The following is a 22920-nucleotide window of genomic DNA, read 5'->3' as shown; positions in this document are numbered from 1 at the left end:
AACTGAGAGAAGGAAGCAAACAACTTGGAATATCATTTGTTGATAAGAAAAATGGAAAAAGCTTTAAATGCTGTTTTGCAATTAATTTAGTAACAATTTCTCATTTGTCACCCAAGGAAGGGGCCCGACCTTACAACAAGCAAACAGTTTCATACTTAAGTATTTTCAATCATTAAAAAAACCCTCCCCCACATTTTCTATAATGACAGATATAATTTTAATTATAAATTGCCATTGAATTCCACCAGTATTTAGTTAGAAAAATATTGCTTTTCCTTTTGAGAAAGAGCCTAATTGTAAAATATAAATCTGAAGTTTGAAATTACCTATTTTTATTTTCTTTTATTTGATTAATCTTAGGAAGCTTATTACTGAGGCAAAATATAATACCTGATCTGAAATAATCTCCTTCACATTTCCTTGTTTGTATTATATTGTTTTGGAATGAAGATGAATTATTTTGCTTTGAAGTTGAAAATCAACTGTAAAGCTGAGAGCACGTGTTTCTCAGACTGACAGAGTGATCTCTGGTGTTTGTCTCAGCAGCTCTGCCCCCCGAGGTCCCTGCTCTCTAGCAGATTCCTTCTACTCAGTCTCCCTGTAATCTGTGGTTGTTCTTCTTCATTGGTGTCCTGTTTGATACTGACTGTGACCTTTTCTTAGTGCTGCTTATTGACTAAGTTAGGGAAAAGCAAGGAGTCCCAGGCTGTAAGGAAATCTGGATCTTGTGGTCTTAAGGCAAAATATTGAAAGCTCTGCTGTGCCTCCCACTTACTGGGGAAACAGCAGACATGGGACTATTTGGTAGGTCTGAGGAAAATTGTTGAGTATAACCATATTTAAGGCCATTGTTTTCTCATAAATCAAGGAACAGCACACACGCTTTAAAATGTGTCATTTAAAAATGAAATTACTGCTCATGAGATGCATAACACTACCTAAATAATTAATGGGTCCTTTACTTACGAGAGAGGCATTTCACTAATTGCTTGAGATAGCATCTTGTTTATTAGCTCATGGAAAATACTTCCATTTCAGCACCTGTGGCATCTTCTCTAATGCCTTGACACGCTAGAATGTGCAGTTTACTCATCACTGCGAATGTATAATTCATTTATGTACCATCAAACCTCACTGACACTGAAATGAGGGAGTAAAACTTTGTTTGTATGAGAATACTGAGAATACTGAAGTTTAGAGTGTGGAGGTTGCATGGGGAGCTCAGCCTTGACACTGCAGGAGAGGGGAAACAAGGGATGGTCACGTTATGGATGACATGAGTGGAGAACAGCAATGAGAGCCCGTCCTTACAGGAGGATGTTGTCTTGGCTAGGAAAGGTACTCCTTTGGCAGATTTTGCATTTTTTTTTTTTTCTTTTTGGCCAACTATTGAAAGCAGGCTAACTGATTTTAATACCTGTAATTTCTTTTGACCTCTGTAGCAACTAGAATGTCAGCATCCTCTAAATTTGCTCACCAAACAGTGATGAATTGTTTCATATTCAACAAGATGAATATGAAACTCCACCTTTAATTTGCCATCAAGAAAACCCAGAGCCACTTTATATCTTGTAGTATAGCAGATAGAAGTATTAGTAAAACTTCTGTTCCATCACCATTTGCTTCAAGTTGTTCACAAGTTTAGTGTGTGATGACTTTGTGTTCCATTTCCCCTCTGCTCCTTTCAGTTCTGCTGAAGCTGACTGAGCCTTCAGTCCATATCTCCACTTTTGGTGTCTCTACTGGGAAAACAGGAGATAGAAGAAGTAACGGAGACTATTCAGAAACTGTTCCCCTTGTTAAAATAAATGTTTTCAAGTGCTACAGTCTAACTGATTCAAAATGAAAGAAAAACCAGCTTTATTTTCCAACACTTATTCTGAATTTAAGAAAGAAGGATGATTAGAGCTACATTTCCTATGATAGTTATGGGGTTTTTTTCCAATATATTTCTTTAGGCTTACAGAAACTTCCTTTTACTTTGGACTTTGTATTTTGTGTATTTGTGCAATTGTTAGAACAAAAAATGTTTTTTTCCAGTGCGCAGTGATTTATGTCTGCCAGCTTTGTTCTCTGCAGCAATGCCCTCAGTTAATTTTCCAAAGCAGATAATGTAACTTGTTCATGGCAGAAAATGTTCAAACTGGAAATACAGAACCTGGAATTAGAGAACATTCTAAAAAGTTGAAACTGCCTGATACAAGAGCTTCAGTTTTCTGTTTACAACAATGAAAATGGTGTCATCACAGTGTTGAAAGGTGCTACTTTAATTACGAGTGTTTGGTTTAAATAAGGCTGCAGTTGCATCTCTTCTATCATTTGTTTCATGAAGGCTTCATATGAATGGTTTCATGTAAAAGGTGACTTCCAGAGCAGGAGCTGGATAATGTGTAGGACAGTGAAGGTGACCCTAACAGCAATTAAAAACCAGAACTTCTGTTCCCCAGCTGCTTTCTTTTAGTTGTGATGGAGAGGTGATGGTGAGCTGTAGACATGATTCCTATTGCAAGGAATGAAATCATGGTTGTAATGTCCATTTGTTGCCCTGAATCCATCACTCCATGCTCTAAATGTGCCTTAGGTTGTCTCTCTTACCCTGTGCAGGATGTATGTGTGGCTGAGGGCCACAAATACTGAGCTGCCATGAAGTTACTCAGCTAAGGTTTGTGCAGTCAAGAACTGTCTTTTTATGTCATTGATAGATTATTCAACTCAATCCTTTTGAAAGATGAGGATAGAAAATTATAATGAAGACAGATGTAGTCCTCCCAGGATATTATAAAGGTGGAATCTAAACTAGTAACGAGTTTGTCTTAATATAGTCACAAAAAATGATTATAAGACAGAGACTTAAATAAAGGAGGTAAATCCGTGAAAGTCGGAAGTACAATACCTGGTGAGGAAAGAGTTTCATATTTATAGAAAAATAATTTCAGGAAATTATTGCCACATATGATGTTATTGAGATGCACATATGATGTTATTCTTATTAAATCAAGACTTCTCAATTCTCTGAGTTTTCCTTAGCACAATAAAATTATTAAAAGAACAGAATAGATGCCCTGAATTTGTTGTTCTTTTTTAATGTCCCCAGGTAGCACATTAACATATCATCTATTCCTGGGTGAAGTAATTCAGATTTCAGTAATGTGGCTATTTGAAGACTCTGTGTTGGTTTACCAGGGGCATGATTTATTTGTCTGTAAAGACAATGCTTTTTAATATAAAGTGTAAAAGGAGCTGTGGCAAGATGGGTCCCTGTGTGATGCCTTCAGTCTCTTCCCATGCTTAAGACATATCATCTGTGTTCTGCCTACAGCCTCAGCAAGAGAAAAAGGGGAGATAAGCCAAGGAAATTACCCTTTGGAAAATTATATACTGAAGGAAAGAAAAGCACGGGAGCAAAACGTAGTTCTTGGTGTTTTACACTTTGTCCTTCAGGTGAAGGGTGCTGTTAGAAAACACATTTGACTCCACTGGCAAGATTCAGTCATAGGAGTCAATGAATGGCAAGGACAGTGAATAGAGGAAATATTCTCTAAAAAAATCTGTGAAAGTGTGAAGAATTACTTTTCTTCAAACTTCAGGAGAAGCAGATGGGGTTTTATTTAACATCACTATCATAATAAAAGACCAAAGGGAGGAAATAAGATAAAACCAGCTGATATTTTTTTGTAGTGCAAATCCTGTTTTGGGACTGTTATACTCAGTTGCCTGATTCCATCGTTTCATCTTGATATTGGCCATGGTTACTGATGGAATTACAAATCTATGTCTCATTTTAGTGATGGGTACATTTTTTCAGCATAGTATTTATCAAGTGACTGGATATTTAGAGTTCAAAATAAGTTTCTGTCTGTGCATGACTGAGAGTTATATGCAAAAGGAAGACTGAGGTGGATAAAGGAACCTGTCCAGGATTACAACCTGCTGCACTTAGTAATGAAAAATTTATCAGCCCCTATTCATCCTCCCTGTATATCCACAGATCACCAAGAGGAGGAAGAATAAAGGTCCCCTTTCTGACACATAGACTCTCATTATGCATTAGTTTCTGAGTATCAATGTTTAATAGTACTTGAGAGTTGCATGTTTTGATGTACTGTGTTAGATTGACCTTGGCTGGCTGCCAGACCCTCACCCAGCTGTGCCCCCCTTTTCCAGAGAACAGGGAGAGGAACTCAAATGGAAAAGCTCTTGGGCTGAAGGTAAAGGCAGGGACACGGCTCACCAATTCCCATTGTGGGTAAAACAGACTAGAAAAATGAATATAATTTATTGCCTTTTGAAATGCAGTTGGGTGGGTAGAAACAGAGACAGAACCTAAACTACCTTCCCTCCAACTCCTCCACTGTCTCCCAGCAGGAGATATGGCACAGGGATATGAGGAACTGAGGGTTATGGTTGTCTTCAGTAAACTTAGTATAATTTGAATATCATCTCATAAAAGTCCTTCCATGTTGTTCATGATTGTGTGCTTCTGCCTCACAACCGTGTGGAAAGTTTTATTTCTTGCACGCAAACAGGTATAAGAAAAACTTGGGATGCTTCAAAATAATCAGAATATCGAGCCAAAATGAAGGTGCAATGCAATGTAAACAACAGGGTCTTTGAAAACTGCCAGTGCAGACCAGGTTTTGCATATTTTGTTCTGCAGACATAATAAATAGAAAAATACATGAGTAAAGGTCTGACCTTACTGAAACAAATGGCAGACACTCTGATTTAAGTGGAGCTGAGTTTTCACACATTATTATTCCACAGCAAACTTCTATCATCAGTGTGGTTTTATCCATGTGACTTGTGTGCATGTCTGCATATTTATGGTTTTCTCAAGTGATTCTGACTTAGCCACATATCAGCTCAGCCTTGTGGGTTTTGGTCATTGACCTCAGTAGATCACTTGTATTTCTGACATGAAAATTCTTATTGGAATTGCAAAACAGCTCAGACTAGCAACTTGGTAATAACTATTATTCCTAGGTAATAGTATTCCCAAATTGAAAATACTGTTGCAAAAAAAAAAAAAAAAAAAAAAAACACAACAAACAACCCTATTGTGTGCTCTCATATTTAGCTCTTGAAACAACTTGGGTTGATTCTGATAGTGGAAATACCCATTTTAAGTTGCAGAACTGCCAAATGAATGTAAAATTGCAGGAATTACATAATGTGTGTAATTGGTAGGCCACTGTTGTGTAGTTCCAGTTTTATTTAGTGTAATCATTTAAACTGTCTTTGTCATACTGTGTCATTTATCCTGAAGGCTTTAGAATCTGAAATTTGCAGTATTTGCACTGATGATTTATCTTAGCTGAAATACCAGAGTCTCTGGGTGAATAGTTAACAGCAATGTAACAATACCACATTTTTTTGAGGTAGGAAGTAGCAGTGTATCCAACCAAAACTGCAGGGGAGCTCAGAACCATTGGCATGTTCACTGAAGCTGTGAAATGAGCAAGTAAGGAAAGGTGGTTTTTTTTGGTTTTTTTTTTACATAACACCATGACATTCTCAACAGACCTGTTGTCACTGTGGGAAATGTGCATCGAGCCAACAATACAGTACCTATGGATTCTCTCACCTCTGTGTGCATTGAAGTATTGAGATTTGACCCAGTGGGAAGAATACCAACAGCATAATTATTTCACCCACTCCTCTCACCATAGAAACATAGGCTGTGTCTTGTTTTCCATCTAAGTAATGATAATTACCTCTTTATTTCAGAGGGTCAGCATAATTGCAAGACAAGAAAGTAGCACTTCGAGAGTTAGCTTTTTGTTAATGTATTGAGACTGATTGTAGGATTGGCCCACTGAAAAAAATTATAGAAAAAATGGTGCCAATATGTGGTTTCTAAAAAAAAAAGAATAAGAAGTCCCCCAACCTTATCAAGTCTTTTCCAATCCTACCATGCTTTGTCTGCCTTTGACTACACATTTGGCATACTCTATAAGAGGATGTATTTGGTACAGTTTCACTTCTGATAATTACCACCAACCTCCTTAACCAATGTGAAGAGTGCCTTCCTCCCCCCTTCCCTCTGTTTTTGTGACAAGACTAACCTCAGCTGTGCAGGGGTTGGTGGCATTTGCATGTGGAAATGCACTAATATGGATGTTTTTCTTTGTGTGTGCATCCTTGCAGTGTTGTATACCAGGATGGATTTTATGGTGCAGACATTTATGTAAGTATTCATTGATGTGCATGCTGTCCTTGTACATTACCAGAGTCATTCTTTTTACAAGTTTGCTGCCTAGCTTGACTCTGTTTTGTCTATTTACCATCCCTTGCCTGTCAGAAAGAATTGAGAAGAATATCTCTCACATTGGAAGACCTTTCTGTTCATTACATCTATCATTGTTCAGTGGAGCTGAATTAACTCTTCAATCAAATGCTGAATGAATGCAAAAAGATGTGAAAAATGTGTGTGTGTGTGTGTGGAGGGGTGTCTCCCTTCATAATTGAAGTTCAAAGGAAAAATAAAGCAAAGCAGAAACATTCTTTTGCAAATCCCCAAAAGCTCTTTCTTTAAAAAAAAAAATCAAGGCAAGCTGAATATTATTAATACTTGAAGTATGAAAATACTTCATAGAGAGATATAAGTTTCCCAAATCCAGTCAACACTGGGTATATGTAGGTGCAGGGGTGATAGTAGAGCTTAATGACATGGTAAGTTTAAGATATGTCTGTGTATTGTCTGTAATCTGAGTAGACTTCCAGCTGCACTTTGAAAATCCACTTATTTCAGTTTAAAGGAAAGGGGTAGAGACTGCTCGTGATATAAGTGGATTATTTGTTAGGAAGGATTTATAGCCACGGATCCATCATTATCTACTCACCTAATTGTTCACCAATTCCTTTTTTTAAATAATATTTTTTTCAAGTTTTTTATCAAGTTTTTCAAGTTTCTTACCTTGTTTCTTCTTACCAAGTTTTTACCTTGAATGTGTACAAAAAGGCTGCTTATGTCTGAGTATGCAAGACATTGAGGCTGAATTTCATTCTTCTAAAATAATTCATTTTTATACTCTATGTGGAGATGTAAAATGTTTTAGTGAGACTAATTAATCTTTTACATTTTTATTATATCAATAATAACAAATTATTTACATTTGTTATTTATATTAGTAAAGCAATCTGGCCCTAAGTTGCAGGTATCATTTTGTTTCACCAGACAACTTGCTGTAACCAACTTGTACTGTCTCTGTTGAGATACAGAGAGACAGATGAGTTGAAATTCATACATATATTAAAAATTAAACAGGTAATGCTAGAAAACATCCCTTGTGCTCATTATCAGCAGTCTTCTAGAACTATTTCCAAGGGACTGGATGTTTTTTTAGTAAGTTTTGTATAAAGAAGGACAACAATTTGAATTTATGTATGAAGTAGGGTTTGCTTTTCTGATGGAGGTAGAAAGGCTGATACTTCTCTGAACATTCATTTGTGCAGATTAAAAACATACTTAAATTAGCAAGAATTAAAATTGTCTCCCTACGTGCTTAGTGATGTTACCAGTCACACAGTGTTTACAACACAGGAACCACCCCTTGGCCAAAGCCTTGCTGCTCTAATCTCACCTAAGCACATTGCTGCTCAGTTTTTGAGCTCTGTGAGATATGTGAAGCAGTGTGGAACTTCCTCAAGTGTGGTTTCCAATTTTCATGTTCCTTCAAACTGTCAAAAGAATGTGACATCCACTTTGCTCAGTTTACCAACCCAAAAATCTGAAGGGCAACCAGACATCTTCCTCAGGATGGCTCAGTATGATAAAATAGGTGGGAACTAAATGTTAGTGGAACAGTTTGTAGGTTTGGAACCCACTGCTGCTGAAAGCCAGGAATATCTCTTTGGTGGCTGACAATATTATTTTTAGGTGGCCTCACACCCTCTCACAGACTGTAACATTTTGTTTCCAAATGGAAAGTGATTCCAATGAGGAAGATACCACAGAAATTACTAATTTCTAGTGTAGCCTCAGTTTTGTTGTCTGCAATAGTCATGTGCATTAGAAAATAGAATAACTATGCTGGTTTATTATATATTAGAAAATGCATAACTATGCATTGGTTTTCACTCAGTTGCAGCCTGATATTTCTGATGGCATATCTCAGTTTGCTTAATGCAACAGAATGTTTACCTTTACAGCATTTGACAGAATTAAAACACTCTTTTGGAGAATTTTTTAAAAAAATTTATAGTATACAAACCTTCTTATTTCATAATGAATTTTTCTTCACATTTTTGCTTTCTTGCATAGAAAACATTTGCAGGGGAGGGAGAGAGAGATAGAAAGAATTAGCATAAAGCAAGTGAAACCTTACAATTCACATAGTATTAGTTCTTAGAGTAGTAGTTTGCAGCAGACTGAGTTATTTATTAAATCCCAATTGTTTATGACACAGTTCTACTCAGCTTTTCATTTTAAGTGCAAAGCTGAAGCTTTGTGAAAGGACAAATGCTCTGTGAATAAAAAAACATTTAAACAATATAGGGTTTAACAGTAGATTGGGGAGAAAAGAACCTTAAAAATACCACAGAAAGCAAAACAAAAGACACACAGTACTGAAAAGTCAGATCAAAAATATGCATTAATGAGTATATCAAAGTGGGTTTCATCCTGCTCTGATTACATTGAGTACCAACAGCAATATTGCATAACTAGCTATCAGCATAGCCTTTGGTGGCTCAATTTAGGGGAAAGGAAGGAAGAAAGACATGAAAAAATACTGGTTGGGTAAAAACCAGATGGTGAACAAGAGCAGCAAATGTCCAGAGTTGCTTAATACTAACCAGTGGAACAGAACAGAATAAGAATGTAAACATACATGGAAAGTACAGTCTGAAGTGAAAAATCAACAGCCATGATTCTAGATGTAATATAATATATTCTATATTTCATATACTTCTTTATGGAATGTAATAATGCTTCTGAAATAGCTGAGCTATTGAATTCCCTTTTTAAATGTGCCTTTGAGTAGGAAAAATAAAGGAGATTATTAGGAAGTAAGGAAGACCTTTTAAAATTAAGTATTGATTCACTAAGAGAAAAAGTCATTAAAAGAGAATTAAAGTTGCCTGCCAGCAAATATAGAAGTTCTTAGATGAAGATTGGCACTTGTGAAAATAAGAAAATACGCTCCACAAAATCAAGCAAAAATAGTAACAGACTCAGAAATATTCAGTTAGAATAATAGCTCTGCACTTTTGCTCTGCTTTATCTTAAATCTGTGTGGTGGTTTTTTTTTACCATTGTCATAAAGAATGTTTCCAGAACATGTCAGTCTTCAATCCACACCTAAAATGTGGGAAGGCTCAGAAACAAGAGAACCTTCCAAGCCTTGTCATCACCAGCTGCAGAAGTCCCTGGGTGGTGATGCAGTTTAACTGTGTCCCTTGGTCAGTCTCACAGCAAGATTTTCCATCCTACTCTCAGGATTCTGGACCTGTGATACTGCAGCTGGCAAAAGTCCATGACAAAAGATGCATACAGAGGTTTAAGATTTTTTTGTGTGTGTGAGCTGCAGAGCAAAAATAAGACAGTTTTGTAATCAGAGGTATGGAACAAGACTACCAATAGCTACTGTCACCACCTTTAGCTCAAAACTAGGATAGTATTGAGGGTGGATCACTTGATTCCCGAGGGAAAAGCAGATATAATTGTCTGAGGAACGTTCTCTTGACCCCAGGTAGAAGTCCATGGATGCCATCAGGTTCCCTGGAAGGCTCTGTTCTGTTCTGATGTGAAAAGCAAGGATCTGCAGATAGCACTGAAGTTTTTCTTTCAAGTACCAAAGATTTGTTGTGTTTTGCAAATGGAAGGATGTGCCATTCATTTCCTGTGACTCAGAGAAACAGAAGTGGAGAAATGACTTTTCCAAGGGCATAAGAGTCTTCAGGGAGTACTGAGTTGTTCCTTCCAGTTCTCTACGTGCTGGAACACTCCTTGATACCTTTTAAAAAGTTTGGATATCTAGTGATGAAATGTCTTTTCATCTCTCATCTTTATTTGTGATATAAACAGTACATTAAAAAAAAAATGCCAGACCAGTGCTGGTGATTGTATGTGTTTGGAATTAATGCAGGTGGTGTCTGTTTGGATACATTACCAAGAGCTTCTCTGAGGCAGCAAATACCTCTGGGAACACGATATAGAAATACCACAAACGTTTCCCACAGCCCTGCTCCAAAATTTGAGCCAGTACAAAGAGCTGGTGGATTGTTTCTTTTTAATTCTTCCAAAGTTTTATTCCATGAGCAGAAGAAATGTTTAAACCTTAGCACTATATGAGTGGAAGAAAAGGAAATGACAACTTCTATATTCTGCAGTGCTGGGTATAATTCATGTCATTTTTAATACCATTCCTCTATTTGTTGCTAATAAGGCAGGTATAATTTTCAATACTAGAGAAGGTTTGGAACCTTGATTAATTGATGTTCACAAAATGCTTTGAGATTCTTGAGTGAAAGGAAGTATAGGAAATAAAAACTGGAGGAAAATTAATTCTCAAGATTCATATAAAATTTTAAACATGTTTGTAACAGGAAAAACCAATTAATCATTAATGATAATCAATTAATGATATTAATAATTTTGAGTTACTTAGTTTGAATATATGCAATCAACATTAAGTACATCTAAGATCACAAAAAAAAAAATATTTAGTTGTTTTAGGAGGAGGTGCACACATTTATACAAGGTTTTGTTACCTATAGATGTCAGTTTGTATAAGTTGTTTCTGTGGACATTACTCTTACTGCAGATACACAGACGTTATTTAAAATTTCAGTTGCATTTAATTTTCTGTTCATTTCCATTTTATCGAATCCTACCTCAAATGTGGGTGATATCTTTCTAAAATGGATTAAGATTTCTCTGTAACAATTGGCTCCTGCTCTTTGACAGATCCCACTGCTCCTTTTCTGTTTGCCCGAGCCACAGAGATATATAAAACATGGAGAGGAAAATTATAAGGAGCTGCTCTGGGGAATTTGCCTAAATTCCTTCCTTGCATCTTTCTTTCCATCCTTCTTCCCTTCCTCATTCAAATCATCCCATTTCTGTTTCTTTATAGAGCAGTATTGCAAGGGCCTGTGTATGGCAATAAGTTACCACAGGGGTGACGCAGTGACTGATGGAAGAGCCTCCTTGTGCTGAATGTAGACTCCTGTAAAATCATACCAATACTCAAATAATTATGTGAGGAAATGGATTCTGTGTGTATGAATTACAAAAAATAGCCCACCAGTTGCATTTTGTTTTCCAGATTCAAGCACAAATTCACAGATAGTGATTTGTGTAGTGTAGTGACACTGTTCTTGATTTTTAAAACTGCTTAAGCTGTTGTAATGCTGTTTTATCATTGTTTTGGAAGTAGCAAATATGGGAGCACAGATCAGACAGCAGACATTTTTTCATTATGTTGTCTGAATTTGTTATTTCAGCTGAATTTTCAAAATAATAATTGAAAGCATAACAGTCAGGTACTTTCTGTATTAATGTACATACTGAGGGAGAAAAAAAATTCAGACAAACATTTCTGATACATAGGAAGAAAAATTGTTGTTTATTATTATGTAATTATTACATAATTTTGTTGTAAATATTTTATTTTGCAATATAGTCTAAGGCACGAAGATAAATATTTAATGTTACTCAAGAGATATGTATGTACTGAAGATTACTGGTGTATTCTTCATCTAAGATATCAACTAAGTTCAAAATTCAAGAAAAAATGTAAAGTAGAACCTGTCTCAGAAGTTGAGTTCAGGGGTTTAAAGCAGATTCCCATCCCAATTCCCAATGCAAAGTGTACCTTTAAGTATTTTGTTCCTGCAGTGAACAGTTGTCTGAAGCAATTGAAGTAAAACAATAAGAAAACTTAGTATGACACCAAAACTTCAGAAACCAAGCCCCATAAAAATAATTTCCTTAAGCAGGTTTTAATGTGCAATTTCTGACAGTTCATTTTAACATTATGAGTTCATGACATGGGATAGTAGGGGATTATATTTTCCTTGGCACCCAAATTCATGCTGCATTTTAGTTCTCCAGAGAATTCAGGCAAATTCAATACCTTCAATCTCTTTTTATTTGTATTGCTTTATACTCATTCTTTCCAGGGCTCTCACAAATGTCAAGTGGTTGAATCCAAAACATCTTAATAAAGTTCAGAGTCGAGCTTCATTGTTCAGCAGAAATTCTTTGATGAAAGCAAATCAAAATGCAAGCATAAAAGGAATGTAGCACGTCTATTTAGGCAGCAAGAAAGGGTCTGTCATCGCAGACTGACCAATTTTGGGGGATAGTTAAATAAAGAAAACCAATCCTCATGGAGCCCACCAGCTGCAGATTTCAGAGCAGCTGATCTGTGAACATCAGAGCTGCTCATGGTGGCCTGTTCTGAATTCCCTCTCCCAGTGGGAACCGTGATGTGCATAGTTGGATTGACATGGAGTGGCTCTCACTTTCAAGTCAGGGGTTTTAGGAATGGACAGCAGGACAAGTGAGGGAGTCCCACACGTGGTGAATAAAATCATGTCGTACTGCAGATTGATTTGCAGTCTGCTGCACATTGTCAGGACTGGATCATGAAAACAAGTTTAATATCTTCCTCATTCTTCTAGCATTTGTGCTCCCTCATATCAGCATTCAGGGGGAAAAAAAATAAGAAGGGGAAGAATGCTATGTTTAGCACTCAAAAACCAGGAGGGGAGAACAGATAAATTTGTATCATCTCTCACCTTTCTCCCTGTGGCAGAGGCCAGATCAAGTGTGCAGCCTGCATTGTCTCCTCTCAGCCTCGCTGTTTATTGCCTCAGTTTGCACTTGGTGACATTATTTGACATCCTGTATGCACATACCTGCAAGCAATATGTGCCTATTATACATTTTTCAGCAGTAATAGCCTTCTATTGGTTTATAAAAATCAAATGATCTGAAATGAGAAAGCATTTTGTCTCGCTGCCTCCCTGTGTGCTCAGAGGAGCAGCTCCCTGCAAAGGAGGGAGCACGTAGGGTATTATGAAATCCTTATTCCTGCCTGATTCCAGAGCTTGTGTGACACAATTGCTGCTGGCAGGGAGCTGACCGGGAGCAGGGAGGGAAATGTCCTGTTCTCTGTGTGAGCGCTTGAAAAAAATCAGGAAGAATGTTCCTCAGCTGAGCTGACAATTCAAAGCCTGGAGTTTCTAATGAGCTGTCAGTGCATGTAAAACTTATGTTTATTCTCAGGGTGATGTGGCATTATCAGCTGAACGATTGATTTCCAAACCCAACCTGCTTCAAATCTTCAAAGCCACAAAGGTTTACACGTGTTAGGGATGAAAGCGATTCTGCCAAGCACAGTGGTGGAAGGGGAAATAGCTTGTAAAAGTAGTTGAAATTGCTTTTCTGAAAAGAGTGAATTTTTATTTGTAAAATCCAAATAGAAAACCCACAAAAGTTGCTGTAGTAACAATGTACTACTGTTACAGTAAAGGCTGACACATCGTGGCCTAGTCTTCATGCTTCAGTAGAATATCTTGGGTGAATGCAGCCTTCCAAAAAAAAAAAAAGAAAAAAAAAGATCAATCTATTAAAGAGAACACTTCAGCAAAAAAGTGGATTTTATTCAAAGCTGAGTGAGCTGATACTGTCCTATTCAGCTCTTTGTTAGGAGGGGGTAGGTGGGGAAGGCACCACAACAGCCCCCTGTCCCAGAGGGCAATGGGAGGAGAATTCTAATTGGGACGTAAATCGTGTTTGTGTTATCTGCAGAGCTGGGCTGTGCCTGTTAATTGGCATGCTGAGATCATTTTGAAATGGTTGATATAACACCGTGGTCCATTGAACAGGAAGCTCTGCTGTTTTCACAGTTTGATAATCAATGCATCACTGCACACAATTCCTTTCCAATGTGTGTTTGTTTGTCCTGTTTGCTTAATTGAACAGCTGGAATTACTGTTACATACAACTGAATGTTAATTCATGGAAGAAGAGAATTTTGCTTCTTCATTATAATTTTATGTATAAATTGGAAACCTATGTAACATTAAGTGTTAATTGAGTGCACAAATTCATAGGTTTAATCAACCAGGCATGATAAATCATATTTTGTACTAAAAAAGAATTGATTATTAGCTGAGTTTGTCTTTTAAGTTCAGCCTTGCTGTATGAATATACATACATCTCATTTGTAAGAACAATTACTACTTGAAAACTTGGGGAAGAATACAGTATTGCCTTGTAAAAAAACCCTTATGTTCATCATTAGAGTTCATTGCTTTCTCCTGATCTCAGGGACAGATCTTAAAAAGTTGGTGGTGATAAATTTTGCTTAATGATTCAGTGAAATATTTCCTTAACATCCACCTGAATTATATCCTGTGCATTTTAACCCCTCAGCTGAATTGCAGCACAACAGTACTCTTTCAGCTGTGGTTATGTTTTGCAAAATGTTATTTAAGGTGCTGTAGCAACCCAGTTAGAGCGTGAGTTTGTGTTTCAGGGTGGTTATGCTGCCTACCGGTATGCCCAGCCTGCCACTGCCACTGCAGCTGCCTACAGTGACAGGTAAGACCTCGTTTCCTGCTCATCAGTATTTGACCAGTGGAAGTTGAAGATGACTCTATAAATTTGCCTTGTTGAAGTCTCATAACTGTCTTGTTGCTCTGCAGATAATTGTGATATCTAAAGCAGGCTGTTTTATTATAATCCATGAATAGCCACAAATTGAGAGATTTTAGGCCTTAATTGAGAATCAGGCATGAGATGTGCACATTGCCAAGCTGTAGATCATCCAGTTAACATCTGTGACCCTTGTACAATGTAGATAAATATATGTAGAGATTCATGATGGTCTGCTACTAAAGATCATTATTTGTCTTAGGAGTATTATTTCAGTTGATTTAGAACCTTGAACCTATTGAGTGCCCTCAATTCTCATTGACAATGTTTTAGTCAGTGGAAATTGAGAATGAACTGTGTCTAAGCTTGAACTACCCAATGCAAAACAATATTTTTTCCATTTGCTTTCCTTCCAGGCACTTGATTTTTTTTTTTCAATACTGAAAAAAAAAAATTTATTCTTCTTTTGCTCTGTATTTTTATCCTCAAAATGTAAACCACATATAGTGGAAATAAGATCAGGAAAGAAAGATTATTAAAATCTGCACATGCAAAAGCTTAACTTCTGACAAGTAAGAGCGATGTCACATCACACATATTAGTGTGTCTTCTTGAAAGATGATAATTGGGAACCCGTGGAAGTCAATGTCTAAATTGCTGTTGACTTCAGTAGGAATAGGATTTTGTCAAATTGCATCAAATTAAGTCTCTGCAGTGTGTTGGCATGATTTCTGTAATGAGAAGGAAGAATATTCCATGTTTTCTTCAGAAACTGTACCTTTAAAATCTATTCTATCTCTAATGATTTTCAAGTACTTGGAGAGTGTACAGTTGTAAAGGGAGGATATATATCATGACAGACAGAAACACACATGTAGTTTGCTTCATGATAGCAGCGAGAAGTAAGGTCACACTTCTCAATACCTGACATAAGAAAATTTTCCCTTGGAATCACGGAAATGATTTCTCAAGTCTTGAATATGTACTGAAAAATTTCTTTAGATGCTAAATTAGACAGTGCCATAAATGTTTCTGCTTCCTAAAGAAATCAAGAGATTAAGAAATTTTAGTGCACAATTTCTTAGATTGAAGTGCTGTTCATGGATTCTGTATTTTTAGACCGAAGTCCCATGGTATGAATGTTACAACGCTATGCATGCATATTTGCCTTTCAAGTGCTTATTATTCTGGGTAATGAAGATATATTTCTTAAAGTTATGTGAATAAAATAATTTGCATGTATGGCTGAGGCATGCTGTGTCAGACAGGTAAGCAAGCTACTTTCTATTAATTTTGGGTCAGTAATATGAACTAGATTTGTGCTGGATGCACTTTGTTTGCAATGTACTGTTTCTACTTAGGATAACCTGCCCAGGTGAAGTGCTACTCAATAGTCTCATTTCATTTCCACAAAGGTGTGTTAGCATGTTGCAGCTCTAGTTATTTTTCTGTGAGCTTATAATGCCAAACAACTCCTCCTCCTAAAAATCTTACTAAACCAAAAGGACAAAATTATAAATAACCTCCTGTGGTTAGTCAGGTTTTGCCAGCTCAGGTGTCCCTGGATCACTTTATAGGGTGTTTATTCTTATGAATTAAACATATATACATTATATAGAGAAACAGAACAAACATCAAGATGACTTTTAAATGCTTTAATTATGAATCAATGTACCTTCTCATAAAACAAACCAAAGGCTGGAAGATAAAATATCAGTTGGTCACACGTTCTGCTGTGGCAGGGAGTCAACATCACAAAGAGTTATGCTGCCAAAAAAGGTAAAGGATTTGTTTAGGAAGATAGTGCTCCTAAAGACTGTAAAGGAAGTTGAGATGGAATCAGTAGTAATGCAGTTGTTACAGTCCTTAATTATTTTTTTGAAAAAATAGTCTAATTTTCAGATACACTTTGTGTCTAATTAGAATTGTAATAACTTGTCTTTGCTTGCATAATTTTAAATATCTGAAATGAATTTTACATCTTTTGGATTTTTTTAATTTAGCTTCTCGTTTTAAATGTGGTTAACCCTCATCTTCGATCTCCTTCCCCCAAATGAATATGGTTTCTTGTCTTAATTACAAATCTCGTAATTGAGTTTCTTTATGAGAGAATCCCAAAACTAGCATAGAGAACAAAACAAATAACAATCTGCTCAAACATTTCTCTGCATGTGGGAAACTATGTGCAAACATGGATACCTCTGATTACTCACAACTGCAGTTTGTTTAATTTCATTAACTCTTTGTTAACTTTTAAAATTAATTTAATTTAGCAACTTTTGTTAAATTATGAATATTGAAAGTGCTGAAATATGGTTCAATGCAACTGCTTCTATCTTTTCTTCTCAATGTAATAATCACCTGCACTCCTCTGACAACACTGAAGATTCCATATCTCCTTATACACTTATTAAGTGTTCATTTGAGCCCCTGTTCAGTTTAATTACACATGAACTATATTTATTGTTTATGTAAAAAAATGATGACCATAGAAATTAATTGAGGACTAGTGAGTATTCACTATTGAAGCAGTGACATATCATGGAAATACTACTTCATACTAATTTAAAAAGTAAGAAAAGCTTTATTTTTCTGATCACCACTCATATATATGATGAATGGCAGTGTTCCATATTTGAAATGCTTCTTAAGTTAGGAGATGGAAAGAGGAAGTCTTTAGATTGGAGACATGTTTTGGTAAATTAAAAATAAAGGTTAACAGAAAGATTTGGGACTTCAGAATCAATACACCAAGTCGATGGATAATGATCACTGTAAAAGGGCTCTATTGTGAAGAAATGCAATGGTATCCTTGTTTGTCACAGTTGGAAATATTGCTGGAAATAGGCAAGGAACAGATATATAGGGGAGAATCAGGTGACAAGGAAATATCATTGAACCAATCGATGCAAACCCCAAAGTATTTGTTAAGATAGGTCATCTTCTCATAAACCCAATTTCACAACAGGGTAGACCTTGCAGATCCCTCCAGTCATTTCTAAGGATCAAAATCACCAAAGAAACAGGTCCATTTTTTATTTTTGAGGCAATGCAACAGCTGAATACAACTTCAAAAACATTTAGAGTTTAATTTTGATACCATGTGATTTATCATCATACTAAATTGCAGTTAAAAATGTGAAGGTCTTTGCTTAAGTGGATTAAAAAAAAATCATATTTAACTTGCCAGGATTTAAAATATTTCTGATAAGTTTTCCAACTAGCATAACTGCTAACAGGGGACCTACTGATCTATATATATTCTTCATCATTCTGGAGCTTTGCCTGCCAAACTCTTTAAATTGAGCATGTTTGGAAACAACAATTATAAGGATGTGCAAAAGACACTAAATCAGATATCAATAAAATATTTGTACAGCTTTTATTCATCTTTCATTCAATATATTTTTTAAAAAATAAATAAATAATAGTTGTTAGGTTTCTGTCCAAGTCTAAAGTAAGAGAAATTAGCCAAGTCATCAAGTTTTATATTCATGAGGTAGAACAAGTCAAAGCATGGCAGTGGGGCGTATTGTCATTTTGTCATTGCATGTTCACTTGGTGTTGCTGGTATGTCTGTAATGCTGTACTGGATTTGACAGATCCATCACATAGCTCAGTGAATGGCTTGCTTGAATTAAGCCTATGGGCAGACTTATTCACATTGATTGGCTATTGGTTTTGTGTTCTATGATTTGATTATTGCATCTTCGATCCGAGTAAGAAATATGTTCCTTTCTTGCATATTAACTTGGTCAGCAATATTTATGAAAGTGTCTGTGGTAGTGTGATAAAAACAACCCCTGCCAAAAGTGAGCCAGCCTTGTGTGAAAGGCAGATCATCCCACTTGTACTGCTTGCTGCCCCTGTGCCCAGACAGGAGGTGTGTTTATATATGTATGGCTGTCTGTCCATATATACACACACCTTCCCCATCCATCACACGTGCACACACACACAGATACCGAGGGATTGTGCTCGCAGCATAACCCCCTTCTCCTAAAGCAGCGTCAGATTTAAACCTCACTCCAAACAATGGCAATATCCCCATTGAATTCTTTGTTGTCTGGATTAGATCCCTCATCACTGGAAGCTGATTTTTTTTCCCCCCACTCATTTTTTTTTTTTAAAGAAAAGGCATATCCTAAAATATTTTGCGCATAGCACTTTGTAGGATAAAATATATTTTGGGTTTTTTTCCTCCACTATCAGTTTGTGTTACATGTTCTGTGGTCATACCTAGGATTTTATGTGACATTTAAGAGAGGAGGTTTTGTCATATGGAAATTATGTATATTCCAGATCTGAAATCTTACTCCTGGTAAAATCCTGATATTCTAATAGTTTACACTTTTAACATGTCTATGTGTTTTATTCAGTTCTGTCAAAATTGTAGTGTCTACAGAGTTAAGAGTTTAATATATTTTCCAGTTCTCTTTGGGCAAGTAGCTGAAAGTGATACTTGATACTTGTCATCAGATTATCCTAAAATAGAATAGATACAGATTTGATTTAATCGGAAACATACTCATTAAAGAATGAAAACTTAGAATGAAGAATAAAAATACACAAAATATAAAATATGAGCTTCTCTAGCTATGTTTTTTAAAATATATTGTAGACTATAGGATCTTCTATTTTATGAATAAACCATGAAAACTACTATCGTTTTATTCAAATCTTATTGAGGATCTTACTAGAGATATATACTAAAAAATAAGATTTTGAGTGCATATAAAATATAATAACATCTTCAACCAGAATTTAATTTTCCATTAAATAATTTTATAGAAGCATAAATATTTTAAAATGTAGTGCTTCATTCGTTTCATTACTCTACTTTCTAAGATTTAGGAGAAAAGGCTTCTATACACAGGTTTAATTTCTAAATGAAGCAGGTTAGAAGAGGAAAAAAGTTAGAATATAGTAATAACTTTACCCTTCTACTCCCAACTGGGATCTTCAAAGCTTTCTGAATTTTGCTATACCGGTGGAATCCTGAGAAATGGAAAGGTTTGGGGGTCAAGATGGTCCATAAACAAGAATTGTATAACCTATGTCCTAGGCTACTCAAATTTTGAAGATGAAAAGGCTCAGTTAGCGTCCTTGACCAGGTACAGAGGGTTTGTTTAGCTTTTGTCACAGCAATAATGGAATATATATTTAATAATTCTCTTCTGTAAATGCTCAGGTTTGATGTGGTGATGTTTGACCGGTCTAGTTTTTTTCCTGGATATCCTGTATGGTAGCTAAAAGATGTTTATTCCCTCTTATTGCAAATAAAAATCAAATCATTCACTTGACTGTTACAGAGAGGTAATGGATTTAGCCATCTACATATTAGACTTTGTCTGTCTGATCTGTGATAAACTAGTGGGTCACTGTCATCATGTTAATATTTCATGATCCATATTCATCCTTCAGATCACAATTTGGGGAATAAATAGAGTATATGACTCATGCTATAACCATAACAGTACCTTTTAGTGAATGAGTTAGAAAGTAAAAGTTGGTGATTCTGAATAATGAAAACATAGTAGGAAAAAATAATCAAAGAGTTTGAAATTCTGTGAGCAGGGATTTTAATGTAGTAAGGAACTTCCTGAAATAGGAATTTCCTGAAATAAAAAATGCAGTGTATACAGTACTTTCTAATGGTTGAACATGGTTCATTCTAGAATATTGTAGATATAGTGCTTTCTGGGGAGACACAGTGAGTCATCTTAACGTAGGAAAACATTGCAAGCAATTGCATTTCATAAAAATATAATCTTCTGCCAATTCTAGAAAGCTGGTTTGGTATTTTAATACATTCCTCTAATACTCGGTGGAATTAACATGTTTACTGATACTCTGAAGGCTTGATTCATCTGTGTGTAGTGTGACTGTTCATGTAATACCCATGGAACTATTAAAACTACTCCACTAGTTCAAAACTGAGGTGATACAGTAGTGGAAAAGCTTAGTGGTACTGCCAAGAATTATGGTAAACACCAGTTATTAGACTTTTATCCTGTCAGAGCTTGTTCCCCTCACACTCTCCTGCTTCTCTTAACTGTAATCTCCATTCTCCTTCATTGCAATATTGAGGGATATTTTAAGAATCCCCACAGACAAGGAAAGGCTTGGCTATGACTGTGAGATCTGGTTTGACATCCATGCTGGAAATCACGCAGAAAAAAACGGGAGAGAAGGTAGAGCTACACTTAAACCTAGATTTCCATACCTGGCTTCCTCAAGCGTTCCAAGCTTAAGGTGCTCAGTACCTTTGCTTCCAGTTTCTCCTTGAACACAGCAAGAGCTGCTAAATGCTTATCACGTTCCAAAACCAAAATCAGTGCACCTCTTCTGTGCATGTCAACTTCAGTGTCCTCTCTTGCTTTTTGTTTAATAGATCCAAGCCTATATCAGGTTATGTAGCGTGACTTTTAACTTGGGAGTTTCTTACTTTAACTTAAAAGTTGGTAATAAAGAACTGTGATTGTGAATATATTCATTTGAGGAATTTTCATGCATACTTTTTCTCTAAAAGAGGGGCCAAAAAAGGATTGGTTAATATTTTTAAAGAAGGGTTTATCTCACTGGTAGATCGTATGGACTTTGCTCTCAGAGGGTATTGGAAATGTGGCTTTAAAATACTTCAGAGTGTTGTATTCAGCAGAGTGGATAAATGTGGTGTTAGGGAGTTACTAAAACATTGATTCCTAATCCAACAGACCAAAACTGTTACAGTCTATTGGGTCAGTGCCTGTGACATGATAGACCATAACAGTTCCTTTGGACATGTCAGGGGCTAATTATACACTTTTTAGTTCTCAGATCATTGACCTGATAGACCACAAAGAGGCAGATTAGAACACGCTCTAAGTATTGTCAACCTGAGTGCTTTAAAACCGAGGAGGAATTAAGAGCAGTGTGGGAGAATCAGAGAGAAGATGAAGGAGTGAAATGTTATTAATAAAAAATGGAATGACATGGATATGGTCTGTATGGATTAGCTGTGTAATTTGCAATGTGCTCCAGGCAAGGTGAGGAAGTATTAGAAGAACAAACTTTAAATAACAATGTTGAAGAAATTAATCAAGAAAGAGGCAATTTACGCTCTTGCATGTTTTTACTGTAGCGTTTCCCACCTCAAAGGAGTTGAAAGCATTTGATTAGGTATTTAAATAGATTTTTTTTTTTCCACATACCTTTGGGCTTGTCAAGTTTCTAATACTCTAAGAACCCACCTGGGGCAAACATGAGATTGTAAAAATACAGCAGGAATGGGAATAGAACTTTTAACCATGTATCCTAAAGAAGTTTTTTCTGAAAACTGCTGTAGGGTGTTTCATATCTATGCAGAAAAAAAGTAAGTCCTCATTTAAACCAAACTTGTACCAGCCTCTAAACTTCCTTTTGCATTTCTTCAATGAATTCTTAAATAATCCTGGCAAAGTTTTCATTTATGTGGTATTTTAGTTATACTATGAAAAAATTATGCTGTCAAGTAATTAGTAAAGTCATTCAAAACTTAACATAATGTAAAGGGAAAGAGCTCTTGTTATTCATAATTGCTAAATAAGTTTATAATCATAACTCTGTATATTAGGAGATTTTATTGTGGCTAAAATGATGGTTACTAGTAAAACATTTTGAAATCAGAAACCAATACAAAAGTATGGTTTTGAGGCATTATTTTAAAGATTATGTGATCTACATAAAGAATAAATCCTCCATTGAAATTAATGTACATTTTGTTATGTATTTTAGTAGATAAAATATTGATTCTTTACTTACCCAATGCTGACTTCAAAATGCTGTAGTCTTTGCCCTAAAGAGAGTGAACAATTTGTCCAAAACACAGTAATAACCTAAATTTTCAAATATAAATTAGAAGACTTCAAAAATAACCTTAATTTAGCAGTCTTGGATCATAGTGCCATCAACTTAAATGGCTGACATGGAGCACTTCTGAAGTAAAATTACAGGACTACTTCTTCAAGTATTTAATTTAAGTGTTTAGAGTGTGTTAATTGCAGTAAAAGGCCAATAATTTTAGAGCAGTTATGCCACTGAGATCAGTATGAATTCTACTATGGAGTTTTGTTGTATTCACAATTTCACTACTAGTTTTAGGTTTCATGTTAAAATGTTAAGATATAGTAAAAAATCACCCGTGTTCCTCTTGCAGATAAATATGTATATTTTTATTATATAAATTATTAACACTTGTGTAATCATACATAGAAAAATGCCACTGATACAGGAGGTAATATGACTTAGAGCCAAGCCTATTTGTATACTCTTTAAAAAGTAAATAAATC

The 22920-nt window shown here is 35.8% G+C and overlaps 1 protein-coding gene across 29 annotated transcripts in view; it reads left to right on the top strand.

Moving 5' to 3' along the window:
- RBFOX1 (RNA binding fox-1 homolog 1) overlaps positions 1–22920 on the top strand; it is a 1102859-nt gene that overhangs the window by 1055676 nt on the left and 24263 nt on the right. For 25 of the 29 annotated variants that reach the window (XM_050317469.1, XM_050317468.1, XM_050317472.1 and 22 more), the window contains 2 exons: positions 6148–6187; positions 14493–14557. In XM_050317469.1, coding sequence (XP_050173426.1) covers positions 6148–6187; positions 14493–14557 — 105 coding nt within the window. The remainder of the gene's footprint in view (positions 1–6147; positions 6188–14492; positions 14558–22920) is intronic. The other 4 variants (XM_050317475.1, XM_050317477.1, XM_050317474.1 and 1 more) reach the window with 1 other exon arrangement.

Source organism: Myiozetetes cayanensis, unplaced genomic scaffold, assembly GCF_022539395.1.
Source record: "Myiozetetes cayanensis isolate MyiCay16 unplaced genomic scaffold, myiCay2020 scf20-37, whole genome shotgun sequence".
Lineage (NCBI taxonomy): Eukaryota > Metazoa > Chordata > Aves > Passeriformes > Tyrannidae > Myiozetetes > Myiozetetes cayanensis.
Note: the sequence above shows the minus strand (reverse complement) of the source record. Positions and strands in the feature narration are given on the sequence as shown.